The sequence below is a fragment of the Bos taurus genome, chromosome 11 (assembly GCF_002263795.3).
Source record: "Bos taurus isolate L1 Dominette 01449 registration number 42190680 breed Hereford chromosome 11, ARS-UCD2.0, whole genome shotgun sequence".
NCBI classification, from domain to species: Eukaryota; Metazoa; Chordata; class Mammalia; order Artiodactyla; family Bovidae; genus Bos; species Bos taurus.
Genome location: NC_037338.1, coordinates 94,580,342 through 94,607,558, shown reverse-complemented (window position 1 = coordinate 94,607,558; position 27,217 = coordinate 94,580,342). Strand labels below are relative to the sequence as shown.

Genomic DNA, 27,217 nt, shown 5'->3' with positions numbered 1-27,217 from the left:
GGTCTAATTAGACAGTGTTCCCAGCCTCCCGCCTCCCTTCGCTACCCCTCCCAGCACACACACCACGTTCTCTCCTCCTTTCCTCTCGCTCACCCTCACGCTCGCATCCTCAGTCTGTCTGTCTTGCTCTCCACCCCATTGGCCTCTTTCTCGGAAGTGTTCCTGTAGCCTTATCTTCCATGAATAATTCATTCAACAAGCATCGGAGTGCCTGTGCTGACCTAGGCAGTGTGCTAGGAACAGGAGAGGCAGAGCCACGTAAGACTCCACCTGGGCCCACGAGGAGTCCGCATCTAGTGAGGGACGCCTGGGCGGCCAGGAGCACAGAAACGGCAGGAAGGGCTGCAGTGGGAGGGCGCAGGGGCTGCGGAACCCGGAGCAGGGACGCCTCACCCAGCCAAGGCAGGAAGAAGGAAGGCGGGGGTGTCCCAGGGCAGCTGTCCCCAGTTAATCCATGAAGGAAGGGCGAGGAGGGGGGACTTCCGCCCGCAGCCTGGCCCATAGCGGGTGGATTTGAAGATGAGGCTCTGAGAAAATGAAGCCCTTCTTTCCCTGTGAATGAAGTCTGCTCCTCGGACAGGGGAGGCTCAGCTCAGGGCTGGGTGGGTTGCTCAGGGGCAAGCTGCTAGCGCGTGCTGAGTAAATTATTTTCTGCACCTTTCTTGGCAGTTGTGTATTATAGGGGTCCAGCATTCACCACTCCTCAGATCTCTGGCTCTCAAGAAGACAGGTGACATCTCTGTCTCACTCACTCTTTCTGTGGCGTGCCCCTCGAGCCCCAGGGACAGCACTTCCTCACCGCGCACTCCTTGTCGCCGCCCCGCTGCTCCTGGCCCCCTCTGCTTTGCGATCTAGTGAACGCCTGCCCTTCCTTGGAGCTGGGTTTCTGTATCAGTGCTGCTGTTCCCCCACCCTCCCCACCACGTGGCCTTTCTCGGAGCTCCCCCCGCTGTGCCCTGCATAGTCACCCTGTCTGTGCTCTCACAGTCCACACCCCGCCCAGCCCCCATCACAGGTATTTGTTGAGGGAAAGATGCAGAAGGCCCCACACAAGATGAAGCACCCAGCTCTCAAAGGGCATCTGAAAAGAGCTGTTAGGACCTGAACTGCCTTTGTGCAACTGCTCTGTGCCCCTCAGAATTGGCATCTAGGCAAATATGGTATCATCTCAAACCTCTCGATATGAAGTAGGTAATATCCCCAGTTTATAGGTGAGGAAACAGGCTCACAGAGGCTCACTGGCTTTCCCACTCACGGGGCTCTGGGCTGCTCTGAGCCTCTCTCGAGTCCCCAGACAGTACGTAATCCCCATATAGAGACTCCAGTCTCCTTAGGCTGGGACTCCAGCACATGAGAAAGGGCTCATGTGTGAGAAATCATCTTCTTTGTCTCAAGTTCCCCCAGAAACCCAGAGTGGGAAAGAGTTTGGGCAACTAAGCATGCTCTGAGTGCCCTGGTGTGTTGCAGGAAGAGCCTGTCTGGGCTTTAGGGACAGACAGAAAGGGCTTCAAATACGGCCCTGGCTCTTTGGAGCGCTGTGGCCTAGGGCAAGTCGTGTCCCTCTGCAAGGTGAGGATAAAGAGCCTCTCTTGATAGGGTTATTGTGCAGATCCAGCCTTCAAGCGTGGTTCCACGTGCCTGCCATGCCCAGCCCAGGCAGGGGCTCCGCAGAGGTGTCTGTGGGCGTTATACTTTTCTTGTCGCTCCACATCATGGTCCTGACCCCAATGACCCGATGTGTGTCCTGGACAGGGAGTGCACATCACAGGCCCTGAAGTAAGTCACAGGAAGCACACTCTGGCAGAGAACGACCATTATTTGGGGGTAGAAAACCAATATTTTTTAGCCCCTCTAGGAGTCAAGGCCTGAGTTTGATTTTATGTGAATCACTTGTTGATCCCCCGCATAGTCCCATGAGGTAAGAAATGTATCTTCCATTTGGGGAATAAGAAGACTGTCTCCAAGAGCTCAGGGCCTTCCACCGTGCAGAAAGCGGCACGGTGTTCTCCCTGTTCCCAGCTCTGCATGGAGAGCTGTGCACAGAAACACATTCACTGTGGGGAGCGTGGGTGACCTTGTAGAGAAAGGTCTTTTATAGAGTGACCTGGATGGGTGTCTAGAAACGGTACATGTTAACATTTGAAAGTACCTTGAAGATTTTCTAGCCCAGTCCCTTTCCATTTCATAGATGAAGAAATTGAAGGCCAGGAGAAGGAGTCAAAGCCAAGCTGAGCATCTCGGCTCCTCTCCTTGTCCCCTTTCCCCTTCACAATGCTTCCATTTGCTCAAGACTAAAAACTTGCTGCCAGAGCCTCCTGGGCAGCACACCCCATCCAGACACCAGAGGTTGGCCCTGAATAAATGACATTTGGGAGAGGGCTGGTCATGTGTCTGTGACCCTGTGAGTGAGCCCGATAATCCAGCATGTGGACAGTACCGTGAATGAGCTCCCTGGAGGCTGTGTCACTAAGGACTGGTGTATCTTGGGTGAGGTCTGTCTGTCTCCCCCTCACTTAACTCAGAGAGTTGGGATTTCTCCTCTCTACAGAATTATTTTGTGCTGCTCCAGTTTTATTTTTGTGCACTTTAAAAGCCTTTTGATCTGTGAGTCCCGTATTCCCATGGCCATAGCAAACGTTGGTTCTCCTCCTGGTCACTCTTCAGGTTGGTTTGCTTTTTGCCCAGGGGACCACCAGGGCCTCCACACCCACCCCCCTCCAGTATGTGCTCCTGAACTGTCTTGTCCTCATTCTCAGGAAACAAAATCCTCGTCTCTAGTCAGTTCGGCACATCCTTTCCTGGGACTTTGGAATGTAAGGGTCACTGTGTTAAAACCAAGAATGTGGCGCTCAGTGACAGCGAGGCCCACCGGTGGCTGAGCAGAAGGTGTTTGACACTGAGATCTTGGCGTGTCCCTGTGTGGTTCCCTACTGGGGACAGCGTGACAGTTCACTCAATGAGGGGTGGTCACCAGCTCTCACTAACCCAGCCGCTGCTCCTGGGATCTGCCGATGTCATGGTGTGAGTGCTCAGAGGATGAGGGTGGGGGTTGTCACCGGCATGTTTGGTAAGAAAACAGGGGCTCCACAGCTGGATGGCTCCTGCCAGCCCAGGGTGGAGCCCAGACTCACTCATCTCTCCAGAGCCCACCCTTCCTCACTGCCTCTACTCCATCACCCCGAATTGCCAGAGGAGCCCCAGTGGCAGTTGCTACACCAAATACTATCTCTGTATTTGAGAGAGAGATACAAATACTGTGTTATATTTTAAATAATATTGTGTCACATGAGGCCAGGGCCAGACAGACTTGGCTTCAGACTCCGGCTCTGTCTGTGACCAGCTCTATGGCCAGAGGCCAGTGACTTCACCCCTCTGAGCCTCAGTAGCTGTATCTGTCAAATGGAGATCTCGGCGACACCTGCCTCACAGGTGGCCTTGGAGAGTGAGACGATGCACAGGAGAGCGCCCAGGGCAGGCGGCACTCAGTGAGCGGCCTCTGTTTAATCACGGCACCTGCTCTCCCATCGAGCTGCCGCCATCTGCATTTCTTATGGGAAGGAAATCTTAAGCTGGTATGCACGCGGACCCCCTTCGTCGTGTCTCCTCGGCTTCCGCAGCCTCCCGGCTCATCTGCTAATCAGAATTTCCTGACTTCCCCCTGTTTGTCTCGGTTAATGCAGAAGGCAGGAGCTGCTGGCACAGAGGAGCTGGGTGTGGGCCGCGCGCCTGTGATTTGAATGTCTTTACTGTAATCTAGCAAGAGTGTGTGGGGTCTCCTGTCAATACCAAGCGGCTGGCCCGCCCGAATGGGCAAATACTGTCAGCCCGGCTGTCTCTGGCCCTGCAAATCATCTGAGGAGCTCTCGTCGGGCACCCACATTTCCCTGACTGAAATCATCCCAACAGCGAGCCGCCTTCACAGTGACACATTGATTCTTTGTTTAGGGCTTGTTATAGTCACAGGGGCCCAGCCTGGGAGGCTGTCCCTGGCGCGCCTGAGCTACCAGATGCGTGGTTCGAAAGACTGTCTTGGTCCTCTCATCCCCCAACATGGCTCGGCCCAGCCCCGCCAGAGCCATGACTGTGGCTGTGGTTCGACCACCTTCCCACCACCCTCCACCCCTGGTGGCACTCAGGCATGTACCACCACGTGCCTCTGAGGGTGCGGGGAGAGCTGCTTGCACTTGGGAGTCATTCAGACCCACCAGCTCTGGAACCTTGAGCAAAGCATTTCATTGGCCGGGGCACCCTTTCCTCATCTGTACAGTGGGGGTCATTCATGGGTGCCCACGATTCTGGTGAGGATTCCGGGAGGGGAAGGTATTAACACATGTTGGTCCAGAGCAAGTGCTCAGCCGACCTCAGCCTCCTCACCCTATACTCATGCCTGCTTCTGGCTAACCTGAATCAGCTGGAGTCTAATCCTTCTGTCCCAACTCTCCCTCCCTCCTTCCCTGCCTCCCAGGAGTAAGTATTTGGCATATACTAGGCTGGACACCCAGAGAAGGCAATGGCACTCCACTCCAGTACTCTTGCCTGGAAAATCCCATGGACGGAGGAGCCTGGTAGGCTGCAGTCCATGGGGTCGCTAAGAGTCGGACACGACTGAGCGACTTCACTTTCACTTTTCACTTTCATACATTGGAGAAGGAAATGGCAACCCACTCCAGTATTCTTGCCTGGAGAATCCCAGGGACGGGGGAGCCTGGTGGGCTGCCGTCTATGGGGTCTCACAGAGTTGGACACGACTGAAGCGACTTAGCAGCAGTAGCAGCAGCAGCACGCTGGACACCATCCTCAGCCTTTTCCATGTCTGCTGGGAACTCACCGAGGGTCCTTGCCCAACCCCGTGAGGAGCAGCTGTTGCGACCCAGCTGAGAGTGGTGCTGAGACCCGGAGCAAACAGTACTGGCTGCTCAGGGGAGGCTTTAAAAGGACCCTTCAAACCTCAGAGCAAGATATGGCTCTCCTGCACTTTGGCCAGTGATTTGGGTATTTTACTAGGAAATTGGAGGTACTTCAACAAAATGCAGTTGATTTGGGACTACTGGTGATAAACAGGGCCAGGTTCTCTGGCTTTCTCTATAATATTTCTTTACTCTTAAATTTCAAAACATGAACGTTGATTGGTGTGGGTGCTGTGCTGGTCACTTTCACTTGCGCGTGGTTCTCAACCTTGGCCATATTCGAGTCACGTGGGGAGTTTTAGGAACTACTAAGAAAGTGCCCTGGGTGATTCTAATGCATGGCCATGGTCAAGCATTACTAAACACACTATCACACTCACCCCTGTTTAACCCCCGAGCGATCCCCTGTGGCAGGTGGTGAGAATGGGGATCCAAGGGTGCAGCCGTGTGCGCAGGGGCAGAGCTGGGGCTGGAGCCGAGCTCTGCGTCCCGCTGCCACATCTGCCTCTTCCTGCAGTGACTCAGCTAATGTTTATTGCATGCCAGGTCCTAGCCCACCTCTAGGAGTCTGCCCTGGGCTGGGAAGAGGCCGGTGGGCATAGGTGTAGGGGCTTGGAGGAGGAATGGAGGCTCTCTTTACCTGAGGGCATCAGGTAAGGTTCTCACAAGGAAGTAACATGAAGAAGGAAGCCAGAAGAGTGAGAGTGTGTAAAGCAGTGGGTGGTCGACAGTCCAGACTTTCTGGAAGGGAATGAGCTATGGACAAGGTAGATGGGTCATAAGCAAGAAGCATTAGCTGGGGAAGGTCACATAGAGATTTGCGTGTCATGCTCAGGAGTTTAGAAACCCCACCTCCGTCAACCTACACACTTGCCTGAAGCTGTTCTACGCTGGCCAGCCAGATGGCAAACAGAGTCAACAACCAGAGCCGCTATTTAGTATTAGTATTAGTATTTAGCCTATGAAGGGAGAGGGGGATAAGAGAAGTGTGAAGCCTGGAGGCCTCACTGGTGTGTGTTGTGCGGTATGCAGCCGCAGCCCTGTGCACAGATTGCCTGTGTGTGGTTTATGCTCTTCTGTCACCATCTCAAACTTCCTTACCAATTTTACCCTCGAACTTGTGCTCTGTGGATGGAGGCTGAGGGGCAGTGGGGTGTGCGCGGGAGCAGAGGTCTGCACAGCATGCTCCAGCTCATCCAGCATGCGTGGAGCTCACTGGCAGGGTAAACGTGTCAGTGTCTGCGGCTGCAACAGGGGGCACTGACAGGCCCCAGAGTCCACACTCTGTGTCAGAACCAGAAGTTCTTCAACATTGAGAGAAGGCAGGGGTGTTCTAGGAAGACCAATAACGACCGCAGAAACCTGTCACGTTCCTAACTCATCCTTGTGTTAGCCAACCACCTCTTCCCTCGATGACAAGGAAGGAGAGAAAAAGATGGAGCAACCATCGTCCCTTTTCTTTTCTCGTCAGTAAGCCAAAGACAGAGAATGTTAATAAAATGTGTGTGTATCAAGAATTGAAATAAAAAACAGTTGAGTTAGTTTTGTGCAGCATTTCCACTGTCTGGTAAGAACAAAACACGAATGCATATATGATTTACAAAATACGATTCCACATATGTTAGCATTTAGAACTGGCATTGCATAATACAAAGCTGAACAATTAAAGCCATGCTAATAATTTAAATTCTTATTTTTTTCTTTACATGGAATGACATTAAATAGCAAACTTTAAAAGCACCGTAAAGAGATCATGAAGAAAAAAAAGCTTTATATTTTAGTACTCAACAGCACTTTTTTCCTGCTTATTTCTTTTACACTGGCTTCCACAAATTATGTTATCAGTCTTAGTAAAACCCAGTCTCTGCCCTCAAGAATAGTTATTTGTGCAAAATGTATTTGTTGTCATCTGTCTGAATCTTAGAAGCAACCCTAAGAGATGGGCCTTCCTTGAGTCATTGTTGCAGATGAGAGAAGACAAGTTACTTGAGACCACGTGGCCAGTATCTTCAGAGTCCAGATTCAAGTCCAGGACTTTCTGACCCCAGGACATATTCTCTCTCCACCATGTTGTGTTACCTCAAATGAATCAGATTTCTTCTTTAATTTTTTTAAGTTTTGTTTTTTTTTTTAAAGATGGCTTTACCCAGAAAAACCAGAACCAGCCCTCTGATGTGCCCGTCATCACGCTGTACTGTGCTTATTTGTTCCCTCAAGTAGCCAGACTCCTTGGTAACAGGAGGTTTTTTGTTTTTATTATGGAAAACTTCAAATATGTACAAAATACACCAACTCCTATGTACCTATTGCACTGCTTCTACAACTATAGGTATTGTATCATTTTTAAAAATTTAATTATGGTGAAATATATATTACATAAATTTTACCAGTTCAACCATTTTTAGGTGGACAGCCCAGGAACATGAAATATATTCACGCTTCACCTTGCCGTACAGCATCACCACTGGCCATCCCTAGAACTTTTTTTCATCCTGCAAAACGAAGCCTATGTCCTTTAGAGAACAGCTCCCCTTCCTTCCCCCTTCAGCCCCTGACAGCCACCATTCTACTTCTGTCCCTGTGAAGATGACAACTCCAGAGAGAGGAGAGTTGTCCTTTTGTTACTGGCTATTTCACTTAGCGTGATACTTTCAAGTTTCATTCATACTGTAGCCTGTGCCCAAAAGCCCTTCTTCCTGAAGGCTGAATAATATTTCATTGTATGTATATTTTGTTTATTCGCCTGTAGACACTTGGATTGCTTCCATCTTTTGACTTTTGTGAATGATGCTGCTATAAACATAACATTCTGCCATTCTTGTATCATCCATACATACCTCATCCTCTCCCTACCCCTCATTTGATTATTAGTGTTACTTGTAGGAACTGTATTTTATTCATCTTTGTATTTCTCTAACTCAGAACCAGGCACACAGTAGGTGTTTCAAAATTTTTGGATGGATGAATCTTCCAGAATTATCACTTTTTTAATTTAAGGAAGGTCCATAAAGAATGGGCACCTCATTTTCCCCCTAAAATTTCAGGATAAATATGCACATAAGATTTTGGTAAAAATTAAATTTATGAAGAAAAATAAGAATTTGATGCTTTCAGTATACATCAGCAGAACAAGGAAAGATGCTGAAGAATCTGATGGGAGATTTTATTTTTATGCCAGTACGCTCAGTGCTGTGGATAAAAGCCATTTATTTCTGGAATTAAACCTTTGGAATCACCAACTTCACCTGTTAACAAAGATGGACTCATCAATAATGGAATTTTTTATCGACTCCATGTGTCAAGAAGATAATCCAGGAGTAAAACTTGTCTTTTCATAACCAAGTCCTTGATAGGGTTAAGCAGTTTTGTTTATCTGTCCTTCGGGTCAGGGACGGAAAACTCCACTAATGTGATCTGAGCTTGAATGCTCACGGCCTGACTTGCCTGAATTAAAATCGCTCTCAGTCAGTAACCCCAGCGCCTAGAGTGTCGCCCAAGAAGACAAAAGGTTTAATCAGCCTAACAGGAGAACTAAATCAGCACTTCCTACAAAGGAGGGAATTAACGAGACAGCTTACCTACTCCCCTCCACCGCTGCAGAGAGCAGAATGGGGGCGGCCATTTCAACTGCAGGAGGGGGTGGACAAGCGGGTGCAAATGGGTAGGCATTGAGTTGGGCCTGTGGCAGAAAGGACCTTCACCATAGCTTACCTCCTCCCTCCTGGGAGCAGTTCATCTCTGAGGGGCTCGGAGAACGTGAGGGGCTCCCCCTTTGAAGAGAAGGCTTGTGCTCCCCAGCAGGTGTCCAAGGGCAGACAGAATTGAGGCCTTCGAGAAAGGCCCGAGTCTACAGCAGACCATACACGAGAGGGCTGGGCTTCGGAAGCCACCTTGTGTAAAACTCAGACTCTGCCCTGTGCGGGGCATGTGACCTGCTCCTCCGTAAGGATCAGGTGAACCGTGAGTATGCTCACTTCCTTAGAAGATGAGTCCTGCAAGGGAAAGCACCCTCTGTGCCTGCTGCCGGTCAGACCTCACACGTGCCTCTAGTAATAGCACCAGGTTAGGGCAGGACGGTCGCCCGTTGGGTGGGAACGGCTCACCTGACTCTTACCCTCCCAGGCTCCACTGAACGTGTCCACTTCTACCAAGTTCACACCTGCTGCCCCGAAAGGATTAGCCTTTTCCTCTCTGACTCCGGTGGTATTTTACCACCCAGCCCAGCAGCCCGGCACCATAGGCAGTACTTGTTTCCATTCTCAGCTGACACGGCTAATGTTCTCTGAGCTCTCTGCATGAAAGGCCCCCTCTGTCACATTTCCCCTAAGTCCTTCCCATCCGTGCCCATGTCCTTCAGTTTGTTTCTATGACACAGACATCTGACCAGGGGGCTGTCATCTCCAGTAAATAGACAACAGCCCCAACATGTTCATATCTCCCCAAAGATGAGATTCTTTCTGCTCTCCTACAGCTAAAGCCTGTCTCAGGCTACTCTTGCATACAAATCTGATTGCAAACTTGAATTTTTTGATCCCTCAGCAGACTTCTTCCTGGCAATGCTGGGCCAAATCTCCAAGACTGAATGCTCACAGCTCCAATGAGCATTTCCTCTGAGCAGCTCTAAGCTCCCTGGACACAAGTGTCACTCATCAGGCCCCGTGCTCTGAGACCTCCTTACCATCAGGCTAAGCGGTATCTCAACCACACAGAGACTGCAGGGCTCCTATGACAAGAACCAGGGCCACGCACACTCTGTGGTTCTTTAACCAGTATCCCTGAGTTTCTACTTAGGGGCTGAGAGTATAGTAGTGAGGCCAGCAGGGCCTCTGCCCTCTCGAGCTCCTGGTCATGGGGACACCAGTGAAGATTACCCTGCACGCAGGGTGTACCAGGCACTGTGGGAGCACTGAGTAGGGGTGTGTGACTGCCACACACAGGCCTGTGTTTAAAGGATGATAGCCCAGGTAGAAGGAGCAGAACTGGCAAAAGCACAGGAGGAAGTGGGAAAGGACCTGGCCTGTGACTAGGAGATGCATTTGAAGCATCAGGTGTACAGGAGAACATAGGAAAGTGACACAGAAGGACTCTGGGAAAGAAAGCTGGGGACTGCGTCTGCCCGCATGAAGCTTATAGTCTAGTGCAAGAACTAGATAAGCACCCAAATGTAACATCTCCACAGTCCTTGAGTAGGATAGTGACGTGATCCAATTTGCATTTTAGAAATCTCTCTGGCCAGAAGAATTAAAGTGGTTGGGGAGGAACAAAAGAGGAGAGCCACATGAAGCTGAACGCCTACCATGGCAGTCAGGCCTGTGCCAAGGGATGGAGAGCAGGGGACAGGCTGATGAGACGTTGCCCTGGGGAAAGGGGACAGACTCAGAAGTCTGATAGGTCTACTGTGAGCAGCCATGGATGATGATAACTCCAGAAAGAAAAGCAGATTTAGAGTGCAGTCCAGATGGGATAGTAATTGGCAGTTTTTGGGCCCTTCTGAATTTGAGGTTCCATCCAGGTGGGGATTGAGACATGAGTTTGGAATGAGAGAAGTCTGAACTGACAGTGTTTATTAGCAGTGATCAGTGTATGAGTGACATTGTGCTCATGGTTGAGACCTCCTGGAGAGAGAATTAATTGCCCTACTGTGGTTCCAAGGGTGAGAAACTTCCAGACCACAGGAATGGAATTCCAGGTGGGCTTCTGTTGGCTCTCACTGGCTGATCTTTCCACTTTGCAGCAAGGAAGGTATAAATTCATGCCAAAGTAATAAATGTCATGAAAACTCTTTCCCCTGAGGAACTGATGTGTGTTTTTCTCCTCATAGACAGTGTAATATTTGCATTCTTCTTCCCTTCTTGCCTTGGCAGCTGGGAAGCTCAGAGCTAATTTTGTAACTTTATTTTATTTCATTTTAAGAATGTTTGTTTATTTGGCTGTGTCAGGTCTTAACTGTGGCATGTGGGATCTTTAGTTGAAGCATACAGTGACACGTGGGATCTAGTTCCCTGACCAGAGATTGAACCCGGGCACCCTGCACTGGGACTACTGAGTCTTAGCCCCTGGGCCACAGGAAAGTCCCTGTAACTTGATTTTAGAAACCACACAGGACCTGCATATCCAGATGCTCTTTTCACAAATAAATACATTTTATATGTTAATGTATTTTCCAGCACCAATTTTTTTTTCTTTGTTTTAGGGGCCTCAGTTCCTTTGTAAAATTAGGTGGGGTACAACTGTATACAAATAAATATCCCCCTTACTCTATTACTTTAGTATCATCCTTGTGCAGTAAGTCTGCCCAGTTGCTGAGCTAATATTGACTGGATTTAAGCAGGAGGGACTCTTGGAATTTACAGCACCTACACAGTAAATTTAACACTCACCTAACTCATTAAAGCAGGATAAAAGTGGAGCTTCAAACGTCTGTGTTTGCCACCAAGTCTGTGAGAGGAGGGGTACCTTTAATTCAGTTCAAGATGTAGAAGTCTGATCTTTCAGAATTGAGAATACACTGTTGAAATTAAAGCCTTGTCTGTGTAGATGAGTACTCCAAATACCTTCAAAGAAGGATTGAGGTGTTGACTACAAAGATGGGTGGTTTTTTAAGCTTAGGGTGTCGTTTTCTTGACTCATAAAATGTGGTTCGGTAAAAGCAAACTTCCTTATCAAACAGCATAAGCACAAAGTTACCTGGGTGATAAAATCTTATTTTTGATCATCCCTGTTTATTATTTTAAAACTATAACTTGCTACTGGTTAAGATCACTCTATAAATGGTTTTCAAACTGTGTTCACTGCCTTAGGGACTGCAAAGGTATGGGATGGGGAGAGGGGCACAGGGTGGAGAGAAGACCAGCCAGCATCCCCACCCCCAGCACCCCCAGAGCATCTGGGCTGTTGAAGGTAGCAGGGCTCCTTATGTATAAAGTGCTATCCAAAGAGCAGGTTCCTCTTCTACAAGTGCAAAGAAAAGTTTGGGAATCATCCCACTGAAGGACATATCTCATAACTTGCTGTTGGGGTATGACTGTGGCTAATATGGAAGCGGCCGGGGTTTGGAATCGGGCCCTTCATTCCCACCCTGCCTCCTACCAGCTCTGTGACCTTGGGAGATGTCTCCTCCTCTCTGAACTAGCTTCCTCATCCGTAGAGTAGAATGCCACCAGGATAACAGCCACTTCACAGGTCTGTGAGAGTGAGGTACGTCAGCGGATGTAGGAGTGCCACCTGCCAGAGTTCAAGCACTGATGGCCTCGTTCCTTCCCTCTAACCCTCCTCTCTCCATCTTATCTCTGTCTCCCAGGAGGAGCCAATCACCTTCTGCGAGGAAGCCTTCGTGTCGCACTATCGCTCAGGAGCCATGAGGCAGTTCCTGCAGAATGCCACCCAGCTGCAGCTCTTTAAACAGGTGCCCAGCCTCCCTTGCCTGGTCTGCGTCTGGGGCCCCAGTGGGGTTTCTGCAGCCGCCTCCACTCTAAGCACTGAGGCTGAAGACATGGGTGGGACTCAGGCCTCAGTGCAAAGAGGCCCAGGGTCTGGGGAGGGAGACTGGGCAAGGAGGGTGCTTAGCCACCAGACAGTGCCTTTGCAAATATGCCATGCAGTTTAACAAGTTATCATAAACACACAACCAGTTTTTTAAACTCACAATTCCAAAGGCCTTTTCCTGTCTTGGTTCTTTGGTCGTATACTAAGGAGCCCAGCTGAATGGCCTTCCCCTGTTTCTTTGAACAAGCTGATATGCTTTTGTTCTTTCTTTGTATAGTTTATCGATGGTAGATTAGACCTTCTCAATTCTGGCGAGGGCTTCAGTGATGTTTTTGAAGAGGAGATCAACATGAGCGAGTATGCTGGTAAGGGCAGTTCATTTTTCTTTATGAGCTGTGGTCTGTGTGTGGGATTGGGGTGTGTTCACAAGGAGTGGCCATGACTTCTTTTTTCCTTCACTGGGGATGAAAGAGAGACTGATTTCCAACTTGGCCTTGAAACGTTGGAGGAATTCCCTTCCCTTTTTGATGACATGTGCACTGGTGCAACTGAAGTCCTGCATCTTGGGGTCACTTGCTTCCCCCCAGGTGGGTGAAGTATAGATAACGTGGTGGCCCCCACAATGCAGTGGAAAGCACAAAAGGTACTGAATTAGGAGACCTGGATTCACTGCCTAGCAGTGAGGACTTGGTTGAGTCATTCACCTCTTTTAACTGAAGTGTTATCTGTGCACGGACTGTAACAGTGCCTACCTCATAGGAGTCCTGTTGAGATGAAATCAGAGACCCTGAGGAAAGGTGTGTGCAGACACCCAGGACAGACCCTGGCACAGGATCGCTAAATGTTTCTTTAAGATGTAAAGATCATCGCAGGGGCCGTGTCTCTGTAGACTTTTAGAACCAGAGGAATCAGGCTCTCATTTTTTCAGAGGAGGCATCTGAGGCCCAGAGAAGTGTTAGAGGCTGACCCTGCCTCCTGAATCCCAATCTGTCCACCTTTCCAAATCTCAGCGCCTCAGTCTTTGTTGGCAAAGTAAAGCTAAATGCAAAACAATGGTAGTCAGCTACAGGCCCCCTCTTATTGCTGGGCATGTGTCTGGTCTGTACTGTGCTGGATAATCTAACTGGCAGGGCATAAATTCTTAGAGCCAGGCATTATCTCACCTACGAACCCCTTTGTCAGGCCCGACTAACCTGTGCTGCATGGAGAGCACAGTAATCAAAAACAATAAAACCAGTGTGGAAATCACTGAGGAGCATTTCCTGAGTGCCTTCTTCTGTGACCACAACTCTGTACAGTAAGAATGAGAGGGGGCCAGTTCTGCCCTCAGGGAACTTTTAGACTACCAGGAGAAAACTCACAACCAAAAACAATACAGACTAAACCATTGCAGGCAAAGGAGCAGACACAGGTCTTTGTGCAAGTAGCACAGGGCTCTATTAACGCTCACTCTGTAACATGAGAGCTTTATAACGGAGGCGGGTTTGAGAAGTGTCCTAACAGTTGAATTTATGGGTTCTGGGGAGGAGACAGGCTTCAGGTGTTGATAAACTAAGTCAAGTCATTCAGTCTTCTAGAAAAGCTGTCTGCTGTTAAGACCTCCATATCCCACCAGATAAAATGAATCTGTTCCCCACAGCACCCCCCTTTCCTTTTCCTGGTACTACTTTAGCATAAGGCAGGCCGAACGTGTGCTTACACTGGACACACGGCCCTGTGGTTCCTGCCCTGGCGTGACTCTCAGGATTTTAGAGAGCACAGACCTATAGATGTTACCTATTCTAGAGGTAACAAGAATAGGTAACTCCTTCCCTCCAGTTCAAGGCAAGGAGTGGGAGAAGCCTACAGAGGAAATGACTGAGCTGGTCACTGAGTGTGTGCAGCAGAGAGAGCAGGGAATGTTAGCCAGGCAAGGGAAACAGCATTTGTGAGGGCATGGACGGCTTGGAGGATGCATGATCAGGGAGCCTGAGGTTGTACAGAATGGTAGTACAGCACGGAGAGGCAGATGGTGGGCAGTGCCAAGACAAGACGGAGGAAGAGAAGCAGGGTTGTTAGGGGGTCTGACCTCTATCCAGTAGGCAAGAAGGAGGATTTGGGTTTGTACTCAGGACACTGATAGGATCAGATAGCACTCTGAGAAAGAAACCTGTGGCAGCAGCTCCTTCAGGGAGGGGGCGTGGGAGCCTCCGTGTGGTTCTCCAGATTTTGAGCTTTCCAAGTCCTGCATGCTGAAAGCAACTTGAGGAACTCCTGAGGGTAGATGTATGACTTCTCTAAATACCAGCTTCTCTGCCTCCTCTTTCCCCAGGGAGTGATAAGCTATACCACCAGTGGCTCTCCACAGTCCGGGTAAGTGCCACCCCCGCAGAGCTACCTGGGCTCCTCCTTGGCTGCTGGCCGCCCTCCTCCTGCCCTGCCACCCACAGTGCTGTCATTCGGCCCAGGGCACTGTGTGTGCCCAGCTGAAGATACTTTTGTTTGTAAAGCCAGGCCATTCTGGTGCCAGGTGGAGACTAGCAGGAAGAGACTGTCCAAAGTCCGCCCTCAGTGAGGGTGATGAGAGGCAGGAGAAGCTTCCTTGCCTCAGGAAGCAGGCCAAGGCGTGTTGAAAGGATATTGCCTCCTCAGAGGATTTCCAGGGGTCTCTTTCTAGGGTCAGACCAGTTGGGAACTTTTCATGAGAAACCCAAAAATCGGTCCCACTTCCTGCTCTGAAATACGTTTCACAGCACAAGGCTCCTGGGAGGATGGAAAATGCATCACTGAGGGTTTTCGTCCCCTCACTCTTGTTGTAAGCAGTTTTTGATTGTGTTAGAAGCCAGGTGCTAGGGCTTCAAAAGCCACTAAAGAATTCAGATGTTGCCTTTCCTTAAATGGGTTCGTCAGTGAGTACGTACCAAAGGCTTTCTGTGTGCCGGGCGCCGCACTGGGTACTGGGATCCAGTGGGAAGCAGGACACAGGCCCTGCCCTGGGGGAGATCCTGCTCTTGCTGGGGAGGCAGGCGCATAAACAGGAGCCCCAGCGCGGTGTGGTAAGTGTGCGCTCCTGCTCATGGGCCAAGCATACTGCTGCCAAGGCGGGTCCCTTGGAAGTGGCTGCAGTTGGCCGAGAGTAAGCAATTCCTCAATGAAAGGTTTCTTTTGTTCTTCTCGAATGGCCAAACATGGCACTTGGCAAATCACAGACAAGCAATAAGGACTCGTTGATTGATTGATAAAGGGAGTTTTAATACTCTAAAGGACCATTGAAATAGGATACAGAGTAATTTTGGAAAGCAGTATGGAACAAATGAGTGGGTGAAAATTTCCTATTATCCTACAACAGAGAATGCTTTCTAGGTCAAATTTTGAAGTTTTTAATTAAAGCTCAAGGTTTCTAATACAGGCGGTTACCAAAAATTGTGCTAAAAGTTAATCCCAATAATTATATAGTATGTCTGACTCTTTTGTATATGCCCTGAATCCAATTTCTCTTTCCATTCAAATCTATTGGGATTGTTGCAGAAAAACCCGAATGAACTTTTGGGCCAACCCAATATCTTTCCAAACCACCACAAATCTGATTATGTGATGCACTTGGTTAAAAATCCTCTGGGGTATGGACTGCTCATGCTGGCCCTCTGTGGTTGACCCCATCTGGCTCTCGGTTCCACTCGCCAGTCCTCCTATGATGCGCTGACTGTTGTTACTCACAGAACATGCCATGGCTTTACAGCTTCTGCGCTTGTTTATGAGCTGCTTCCTGTCCCTGGAATGTCCTTATCCGCGCTGTCCCCAACACAAGCGCCTACTCTTCCTTCATGGGCCAAATATTTCATCCTCTGTTGCCTTCCCCATCCTGCTACACAATGAGCTGCTGCCACCTGCCTTGTGCGCACGGCCAGTGTGGTTCTTGCCACCTTGGGTGGCACTTGTTTCCCCCCAGACTAGGGGTCTTTGAAGGCAGAGACCTGCCCTCTAGTGGCTTGGTACCCTCAGAACCTAAACCGGGGCATCCCCACCGTGAGTCCTTACAAACAACACAGAAAACCAGGGGGAAGAAAGGAGGCTGCGTGACTTAAGGTAGTCACAGTAGCCAGATAACCTTGCCTAATCGGCCCTCAGTTTTCTGCCCCAGCTCAGTGTTAGCATCCATTGTTATTAAACTTATCTTAGTGTTGTCCGTGGTAACTAGAATTTCTTGAGAAGAAATTCTTGTAGATTTCTTGTAGAATTCCTTGTAGATCACTCCAAAGAAAGCTTTGCCTCAGAGACCCTGTGATGAGCTTTCCTCCCAGCCAGCAGACAGGTGCCAAGCACAATACTGAGCCTGGGGTCCCACCTCAGCTATTCTGTCACCACCCACCATCCCCCCTCTGCCCCCACACCCACCCATAGGGATTCTGCTGTGGTCGGAATTTAATTGCCCAGGACCAGTCACCATCTAAGCCTGTTCCTCTAATTAAGTTACACACTTTTGAAATGTTGCTTAACTTGATTAAAGAGAAGAGGTCTTTGTTGCTGTTGGCCTACTATATCTTCAGTCCAAATTGCTAACTGACATTTTTATTATAGAAAGGAAGTGGAGCAATTTTGAATACTGTAAAAACGAAAGCAAACCCGGCCATGAAGACTGTCTATAAGTTCGTAAGTACTGGTCTTGGTCTCGGGATCCACACAGATCTGTTCCTGAGCATGACGACAAAACTCTTAGACTGAACCCTATGTTGCAGAGCTGATTTGGGGGCTGCTGTGTTATTTCCTAAAGCTCTCAAAACTCTCAGAATTGTTTAGCATTGATGTTTTATGACCAGGTCAGTGACGTTTTTTCATTTAAAATGTTTCTGCACACAGTGGCTGCAATAGAGAAATGGGCGGCTACTTGTTTTAGCTTTTCAGATGTAGATGGGGTGGCTAAAATTCCAGTGCTCCATCCAGAAGACCCAGAGGCTGTGGTCTGTCGGGTGTTCTGGTAGACCTTTCCTGTGTTTATCCTCGCTATTATGTCAGAATAAAGCAGCTGCTCTGCAGGTTACTGAAGAATGCTCGTGGTGGGACACATGCCCATTTTTTTGTCCCAAATTCTTCATCATCTCTCTCATCACTGCCCTATAGGAAATGCATTGTTTGTGAAACTTGTGCCCACAGCAGAGTGAAAATAAGAGAACACGCCGGTTCCCGATGCTCCATCTTTTATGAGCCTCAAGTATTTTTTCTCATGGTTTCTCCTGCTTCCTAATTTGACTCCGAGACACTTACCTGGGGTGGTTTTGTTTTATTTCCATTTTTAATTTTGTTAGTCCTTTCTGTGCTTAAATAGTAATTATTTTAATAGGGTGGGTAGCTGCCAAGAGAACCGCACAGGTCGTAGAATGACAGAAAGTCAAAGCCAGGGTGTCTGCTGAAATGAAATTTAAGAAATGGCATCAGAGAAACCCAGCAATGTGTCTGTTTGGCCTGGGCAGAAAATTGGTCCTGAAGCCCTGCCCTGGTTAAGCGTAGTGGATATTCTGAACCTTGCAGCTGGAGAAGCTGCTGCTCTCCTCTTACTGGTAGCTGTCGCCAGGCTGCAGAGATAAATAATTACAGAGAGCAGAAGAAGAGCTTCAGAGGTGGGGAAAAATCAGTGCCATCAAAATGCAGAAAACAAAATCTGTGTAGCCTCTTTAAGGGCTTTTTTTTAACCTTTCAACATTGTATTTGTTTTCATAGCCATTATATTTTCAACTTGATGATCCCATTTTCCTTCCTTTTTCTAGTAATCAGAGAAGGTGATTCACGATGGACTGAAATCAAGCACAGTCCCTGCTGGAAACAGAAGGGGAATCTTAACTTAAATTAATTTTTCATGCAGGCAAAAGATCATGCAAAAATGGGAATAAAAGAGGTGAAAAACCGCTTGAAGCAAAAGGTACTTGAAGTTCTTATTCAAAATGTATAAGCACCGTGTATGAAATGCATGGCCACAAAAAAGTACGATGTGATCAATAGAGGCTGTTTGATACAGTGTTGTTAGCACACTTCAAAATGCATTACCAGCTGTCCGGGAGTTTTCACACTGTTATAAATATTCACAGACAAAAAACTGTCTTCAAATAACATTAAGACTGGCTTAAACCCACAAAGGCAAGCAAGTTCAGAGTTACTACTGTTAGTCTGTCCCCTGCTCACCCCCCTGGGCCCGCACTTCACTAGGGTCCATACAGATTGGCTCGGCCTCCCCACCCCAGCACTACCAGCTCCTACAGCTGACCTCTGCCCTGGGGCTGGTTGTAACCAAAATCCAGAAGCACCTCCAGGGAAATGACTGCCGTGGTTCCAGCCTGCACGTGGGTTTGAGGAGGATACTGCAGGCTCTGCTCGCAGTTCATATGTGAGACCCAAGGGGCAGGGAAAGACTCTGATTGTCTTCATGGACCATCAGTAAAGTCATATAAAATCATACAGACTGCATCCTGACTAAGACTGCCCCTACCTGATTCTCTAGATTTGTGCAGGGAAGTTGCTATAACAGAGAGGGCATCTTTATATCATTATGAATATCAGCATCAGTATTAGCATTGCTACCCTTCATTAAGCACTTTCTAAGGATGGTCCAGCCCAGGAGCTTTCTCATTTAATCCATAGAGCCACTCTGGGGGGTATTATTCTCATATCCTGTGTAAGGAGACCCCCAGTTAAAAGGTGAAATAATTTGTTCAAGGTCACACTGGTGGAGCCTGGCAGAGCCAGGATTCAATTCCAGATTCATCTGCTTCAGTGTCTGTGCTCTTATCACTGTAGTATTTCATACTGCCTTCTTGAAACAAGTGTTTTGTTTTCCAAAAGATGTTTGGGATCACTTACTTCATTATCTCCACACCCCCAAAATGTGCCAGGTAATAAGGATCTTTGTCTATCTCGGCAGTTTTTTTAAAAATTGAAAGCAGTTTTAATTTTAGAAGTCAGAAAGGACCTCTCATTAATTTGAAATGGCCAATGGAATTGATCCTCTAATTGCAAAATAATTTGCTCTGACTAAGCATTCACATTCTTAGTTTCAGCTGGGAGTGAATTTTTAGCAGCTGATATTCAAGTCCTGGAAATAAAAATCCTGCTAATGTAAATTCAGATAGACCTTAACTGTGGTCTGTTGCACTCTGCCAGAGACTGGCAGGTGGAATCCTTTACTTGGATGTTATTTAAGTCCCTAAATACACCTTTTTATCTCCTATCCCAGTCATGCGTAACTGAATTGGATTGCAGATGTAAAATGGAGGGGCAGGGAGGGTGGAGCTGTCACCAGGCTCTCCTTCCTTGATAACCGCATCAGGCTGGTATTAGAAGGTTACTTGGAGTAAGCAGAGAAAGGTTGCCTCCTCAGGCAGAGGACACATGTTGCCTCCTTGGTCAGATCTGTTCTCTGCAGGCCATCGCCTCCTTCCTCGTACACATAAGCATCAGGCCTTAAGAAAATCCCCTTTTTATGATGGGTAAAATTTGTGCAAATAACCAGTTAAACTGAGGGCTTTTGATGTTGTTCAAAGGTTCACTTAGACAATCTAGATCACTCTCCTCCCTACCATCTCCCTTTCCTCTCCTTGATGGCATTTGAGGCAGAGTCTTCCCTCCCCTGTTCCTCTTCCCCCTGCCAGTCTTTTCAAGAATAGCTTCAGGAGATAATGTTCTATAGAGAGTGTCAGTACATTTCAGGTGACACAAACGGTGAAGGCATTTCATAGAAATGTGGCTTGTCACCACCGGACTGTTGACAGATCTATTAGTGCACCCTTTTCAATTTTCACTTTTCCCCCTTCGGTCTTACAGATTTCTGCAGACTTGATATTTTGCAGTTGTTCTTGGAAGAGCCATTTTGTAATTGAGACTCTAGCATTGTTCGGGACAGACAGGACCAGGTCTTCCACAGGGCTCCAGCTCCCTTTCCTGAGCTAATTTAGGATCTGGCTTTGTCTGACCTCTCTCACCGCAGTAGAAAATATTTCCTTGGCTTTTTTACCCCTCCACCTTCCCTTTACATGGCAACATATATGTGTGGCTCCCCAGATGCATCCCATGTAGACATCTCAAGTTTGGTTTCTGCTACAAAATCGAGGCTGTTCCCAACAAAGACCTAATTTTCAAATGTACTGGGTTGCCACCTGGCCTCCTCTAACTCTGCATAGCAATGGTGACCCCACAGATATAATCAAGAACCCAACCTTGCCCTCTTTGCTCTTGCCTTGGGTTTGAATTGCAAATAGAAAATGTGGGGCCGACCTGTGGAGAGGTCAACATGGTGTGTGGAGGTCCATCTCTAATATGACTGAGCAGGGCCCTTCTCCATCCCTCATTCATTTGTGCTGCAGACTTTCAAAGCCTCTGAAAGAAGAGCTTTCAAAGTATCCCTGTGACCACTGGCAAATAATTGTTAATAGAGACTGTAGTGTAGCTTCTATTCCATACCTGCTCTGCTTTAGCCCAACAACAAAAAAGGATGGATAACACATTTCTCTGGATAAATGGAGCAAGGTGGTCAAATTCTTCTATAGCTTAGCCTTCTTTGAAGTTTAACTTGCTCAAAATTAGGAAGAAGAAATGGCAAGGAATGCTACCCAGCCATCACTTTCTAAAGGGAAAATCAGTTCTTTCATCCAGAGCCCCTCCCCACCAGACCTGGCCTGTTGGGAGGATGCTGCATGGCTGGGCTGTGGCTCTCAACAAACCTCCTTCTATTGCAGTGTTGTACACCGCTGCACCAAATGCCCTCTTTTAAAAACAGTAGCTATTCCCACACTCCTTCTTTCCTATGAGGAACATTAAAATATTTATGTAAGGATGTCCCTTTTTTTTTTTCTTTTTTTTGCCTATTGGAGAACCCCTGAAAAATAATAATATTTTCTTCAGTATAAAATTAAAATGACTGAGTCAAATGGGCCCGTTTCACAGCCTTTTTTTGGGTTTTTTTGGCCATACCATACAGCTTGAGGGATCTTAGTTCCCTGACCAGGGATTGAACCCAGCCCAGGCTGCAGCTGTGAAAGGGCCAAGTCCAAACCAGTGGACTTCCAGGGAATTCCCTCACAGCCCTTTTTAAATATTTGATCTTTTAAAGATACCTTGAGCTTGTCGATTCAGAGTCTGTGTGACTGAAAGGAGCAGGTTCACAGTTGAGTCAGTGAAGACTTGAGTTTCTGGCAAAGCATTTCCTAGTGTATCGAAGGGAGTGAGGCAGCACCTTTGGGGCTGGGAGACCCAGGTAGACTCTTGTGGGACAGACATTTTCACACTGTATCACACAACTGTCAGCTCCCTGTCTCCACTGCAGCCTCAAATCACAGAAATTCCAACTCTGGATACTATTTTGCTATCAATATTCATCCCGTAGTTTGCATTTGCTGTAGCGTGAAGTAGACTGGAAAAGGACACTGCACAAATCCGAACATGGAGACCAGGAAGCTAAGTCAGAGATGGGAGGCCCCAGCCTCACACCCACGAGAGCCTTCAAACCCCTCACTCTGCGGTGTGGAATTGGGGCCTCTGAAGCAGACAGATAAGCCGGATTCAGTCCTGCCAGTTTTTCTCATTTATAAAGTATGGGAAATAGAGATTTTTACTGGACTGTTGTAAGGACTAGAAGAAATAATGGGTTTAAACAGCAACACATAGTAGCCGTTTGGCAAATGGGAGATTCCAACCTGTCTGTCTTCTTCTATCCCGCATCTGGAGCGGCTGGTCTGCCCACGCACCCGTGTGCGTGTACCCGGAGAGCATGGCCGGGCTGGGAGCCTCTCCCTTTTGGTCCTCCACACTGCCACCAGAGTAGTCTTCCAGGCACCCTGCTCCCTGCCTCCCATGGGCCAGGAATGTTCTGGAATCTCTGCCTCATGAAGTCATATAGCCTCAGCTCCCTCACCCCAGTTCCCACCCAAGGCCACGCCAAGCTCCCTTCTTCCTCTGGGTTCCCATCTCCGGACTCCTCCTAGGGACTCAGTCCCTGCCTTCTCCAGAGGCAAATGGAGATTAGATCCCAGGCATGATCTCTGATTCCAGCCTGGGGAAGGTGATAGAAATTGTATTCTTTTCTGACTCCTTTGTTGACCAAGGGATGGGAACTAACAATCTCCCAGCTCTGAACAGAGCCATGGGAGAAATCTACCAACCTTCAGCGGCCTCTTACCCGCAGCTCCATCTAGTGTCTTCCTCCTGTGTGACTCTTCAGGAAGGAACAGATTTACCCTGCCTGTTACCTTCTTGATTTTTTTTTTTTTTAAGGACATTTTGAGCATTTACCAAAAAAAAAAAAAAAATTGTGGAGAAAATTCAACAAATCAACAAGGAAAAAAGGGAATTTTATAACCTGTATTTTCACTCACTGTATCCTGACCGTTTCTCAAAACACTAAATATTTCCTGCACATGTTGTTTTAAATGGCCACATACAGTTTTATCTGATAGATGTACATACATTCATTAATCCCATTGCTAGACGCTTTAGTTAGTTCCAGTATTTCTTAGGCAAACATCCTCATAGGTAAACCTTGTAGGAATTCTTAATTATTCCATCTGGATAAATTTCTGAAAGTAGACTTAGTGGGCCAGAGGCTCTTTCCTCTTTTAGGGTTTTGATAGGAATTGCAGTTTGTGTTCCCACCAGAAGAGTATGAGAGTTTTACCATTCTCTTTGCTGATGGCATCTCAGTTAATTCTTAAAGGACAATTTCTTTAATCACAGGTACCAAGTATTGTGTTTTTGGATCCATGGAGTATGTAAGATCTCTGCTGGTACCTGCAGGAGAGGGTGTGAGTCCCTGTTTCTTTCCTGACGGACTTCTCCCTCTCTGTTCTCTAGGATCCTGGGAGGAAGCAGTTTTCCTACCCCAGGTGAAAGAAATAGTGAAGAAGTTAACAGATTAGTGGGGCGAGCCCCAGGACTTTGTAAGAAATCTTGGGCACCTTTGGGTCTTCTAACTAAAGAAAATTAACATGTATATTGATGCACAAGCACATGTGTATACTGGACACATTTGGCTTCCAAATGTCCTATTCAACTTTACAATGATTTGTTGTGATAGGGTTTCTGAGGACAAGGCCACATCTGATGAGTTTTTGAGCACCTCCTTGACTCAGAATACCTTCTCTTGTGCTGTTGTCATGGGTCCATATGGTATAAATCACATCGCCCTGGGCTCCTCCGCTTTCTCGCAGTGTGGTCTTGGGTAACTTGCCCTCTCTGAGCCCTGTTTCCTCACCTATAAAAGAGTGATAATCCCATTTACTTTGTGGTTCTTGTGGAAGCTAAGTGTGATAGTGAAGGTCAAGGGCCTGGAGAAGTGACTGCAAGTAGTAGGCACTCAGCACAGGGACAGGGAAGCTCTTCCTTTCAGATGGTGCTTTTTCCATTTTGCAGGGAATAAGTCTCATGTTCAATTTGCACAGGACTTAGACATTTTTCAAAGCTTCCTCACATCTCATCTCATTTAACCCATTCTCTTAGCAGCTTTGAAGTTTGCCAAGCAGATGGTGGTCTCCCTGTTGTAAAAATAAATAGGTACAGAGAGGTTGAGTGAATTGGAAAGATCAGATAGCTAGTTAATGGTAAAAACAAAACCTAGGACATTTTTACTTGAAATTTTAACTTAAAAATTTAAGCTAAGATGCTTTGCCCAAAACTACAACAGACATTTTAAAAAATAGTTATCATCTTATAGTTTTCATTACTCTCAATATTTTCTTACTAGCTTACCTTACTGCTTCATGTCTTTATTTTTCTCCCCAACCAGTCACATACAGTGCAATACTTTTCCTGAACTAAAAGTGAACTGTTTTGTTTGGCTTTATTTAACCTCTTATGTATGTCCTCTCAGTAACCCCACTGGATCTATAATGCCCCTTGTGCCCTTTGTTACTTTCTGGCACTGAAGGAGTCCCTCCCTCTCTTTGTTCCACTTGACCTGAGCACCTTTGGGCAGCCCCTTTCCAAGAGAGCTGTTTCTAATTGGCTGGCGGCAACTTCTCTCATTACTGAGCCTCGGCCCGGCTGAGACTCAGGGGCCACTTGGTGCAAGCCCTGCCTAGCAAAACCAAGAGGTCACCATCTCCATGTGTTGTTACCAAGCAGCACAGAGACTCAGCTGGGTGTATGGAGTTGAATATATAGAGAGGAGGAGTGGGGGAGCAGTCCCTATTGTTTATTTATTTTTATTAAAGTATAGTTGATTTGGGGCTTCCCTTGTAACTGAGTCAGTAAAGAATCTGCCTGCAGTGCAGGAGACCTGGGTTTGATTCCTGGGTTGGGAAGATTCCCTGGAGAAGGAAATGGCAACCCACTCCAGTATTCTTGCCTGCAGAGTCCCATGGACAGAGGAGCCTGGCAGGCTACAGTCCATGTGGTTGCAAGAGTCGGACACAGCTTAGTGACTACACCACCACGGTTTATTTACTCCCTATAGTTTATTGAGTGCCTCTTTAGTAGGTACTCAGTTATTATTATTGAGTACCATACATAGGACACTGCTGAGGAAAAATGTTCTAGACATTTATGTGGCTTAATCATCTTTATTCCTCATAGCTACCATAGCTCCATTTTACAGGTGAGGAGACTGAGGCTCAAAGATGTTCTGTGTTTCTTCTTTAATGCATTATTATTTAGTAAGGGATCACTTTCCTCCACGTGCCACCATTCTCTGTATTTAACTCAGTGAGAACAATCAATTGTCAAGTCTTTTATGTGCAGAATTTAATGAGTACTAAGGGTATGTGTCTTGTTGACCAAAATGTGTATTTGTTTTTGCAATGAAAATAGTTCAGTACAGTTGCTCAGTCGCCTCTTTGCAACTCCATGAACTGCAGCATGTCAGGCTTCCCTGTCCATCACCAACTCCCAGAGCTTGCTCAAATTCATGTGTATCGAGTCAGTGATGCCATCCAACCATCTCATCCTCTGTCTGTATTTATTATTTTATTCTAGCTGTGAGTTATTTTTACTTAGTAAAAAAAAAAAAAAAAAAACGATTTAAATGTTTTTTACTTGTACATTTATTCTCTGCCTTGCTTAAATGAAGATTTAAGCAACTTTCCTGACTTGAATAAAGCCATATGATCCTCACTGCACAAGTCGGCACTATCCACGTCCTGAAGAACCCACGGGGATGGTCAGCTGCCAGCGTTAGGGAAAGGAGCGTCACTGCTTTTTGCACATTGTGGTTTTTCTTTACCTTAAAATTTGACTTTATTTATCACAAGCACAAATTAAATGTGAATTTCTAAATTAAAAAAAAAGATGACACTGGCTCCCTAAATTTTCTCCAGGTCATAGAATCCTAACTCAGCCTTAAGTGTCTTTCTTCATTCTCTGCTGAAAAGACTAAGGCTAAGGAGGGAGCAGGAACACACAGTTTTCACAAACAGTAACGTCATCAGTGAACAAATGCGGAGAAAATGTCCACACTCACAAATCATCAAAGCATGCAAATTAAAACAACAACAAGGTCTAGCTTTTCACCTCTTAAATTAGCAATACATTTTTAAAACGGTATGGCTAACACGCATGGTGAAACTGATAATACATCCATTGCTGGTAGTTGGTGTAAATTGGAAAGCAGTTTGGTAGAATGAATAAAAAGCCTTAATAATGTGTATATCTTTTGATCAAGCAGTTGCATTCCTATGGATTTCTGTTAAAGAATTAATCTAAAAGAAAGAAAGATGGCAGTGTTTATCCCTGTGATGTTTAAAAAAAAAGTTTAAAAAAAAAATTAGGAGCAATCTAAATGCCCAGTAGTAGTAAAAATGGTTTATTAAATTATTGAGTATCTGCTCAATGAAATATTATGCATCCATTAAAATGATCATTCTAATGACTGTATTGTACCATGGAAATGTTTATAGTAGAAGAAACAGAATGTAAAATTATGCACGAGTTGTGATTGCAAGTAATTTTTAAATGCCTGCATGCAGACAGAGTGAATATATAAAAATTAAAATAACTGTGTGAGGTAGCAGGAGGAAAGGTCTTCCCCACTATTGTGAATTATTATGTTGTCTTTATAATATAATGTGCATGATTTTGGTTTCCCTAAGTGAAAGGGCCAAGTTAGCCTTCCATTTCCTCCATCTCTAGCAGGAGTGTCCGAGAGGGGGTTCTCTGGCAGGTGTCTTAGCAGTGGGGTGGGAAAGAGCCCCTGTGCTCATGGCAGGGGCCATAACCCAGACACCAACCCCGCCATGGGACTTCTCCTTGCAGGACATCACTGAGAATGGCTGTGCCCCCACCACAGAAGAGCAGCTGCCAAAGACTGTGCCGTCCCCACTGGTAGAGGCCAAGGACCCCAAGTTCCGAGAGGACCGGCGGCCAATCACAGTCCACTTTGGACAGGTATGTACCTGGCCCCTTGCCTGGCCTGGGCTTTCTGTTGTTTTAGCGGACGATATAGCACATGTAAACAGTTTTTCATTTCAGCTCTCTCTGACAAAACAAAAAACTCCATGGAGTTCTGCACATTGTCAAAGGTTCACTTGGTAGAAACATGTTTCCAAAAAGGTGAATTTTCAGAAATTTTGAGAAGACAGTGTGGCTCTGGTCATAAACCAGCTCAACTGTTAAGTGAAGTCATTAAATGCAGCTGCTGCCTCCCCATTCCAAGGCACTCGGTTTAAGGTGCCTCTGTTAGCTAAGCATCTCATTAGAACGCTTCAGCATCCCAGGCCCTTCTTTGCACCTTCAAATAAAAGACAACAAGTGAAGTCTTAAAAAATCAATTAGGAGTTCTTTATTAATATACTTCCTGAAAATCAATATTGGGGGTCGTGCTTCTCAGAGTAAACACCCGCACTATAATTCTCATGATCCGATTCTGTAACCAACTT

General features: G+C 46.9%; 1 protein-coding gene across 7 annotated transcripts in view; it reads left to right on the top strand.

The window, feature by feature from the left end:
* DENND1A (DENN domain containing 1A) overlaps positions 1–27,217 on the top strand; it is a 531,039-nt gene that overhangs the window by 451,199 nt on the left and 52,623 nt on the right. For all 7 annotated transcript variants that reach the window (XM_059891201.1, XM_015473579.3, XM_015473580.3 and 4 more), the window contains 6 exons: positions 12,208–12,312; positions 12,670–12,757; positions 14,704–14,744; positions 16,950–17,021; positions 18,229–18,285; positions 26,595–26,726. In XM_059891201.1, the coding sequence (XP_059747184.1) occupies positions 12,208–12,312; positions 12,670–12,757; positions 14,704–14,744; positions 16,950–17,021; positions 18,229–18,285; positions 26,595–26,726 (495 nt within the window). The remainder of the gene's footprint in view (positions 1–12,207; positions 12,313–12,669; positions 12,758–14,703; positions 14,745–16,949; positions 17,022–18,228; positions 18,286–26,594; positions 26,727–27,217) is intronic.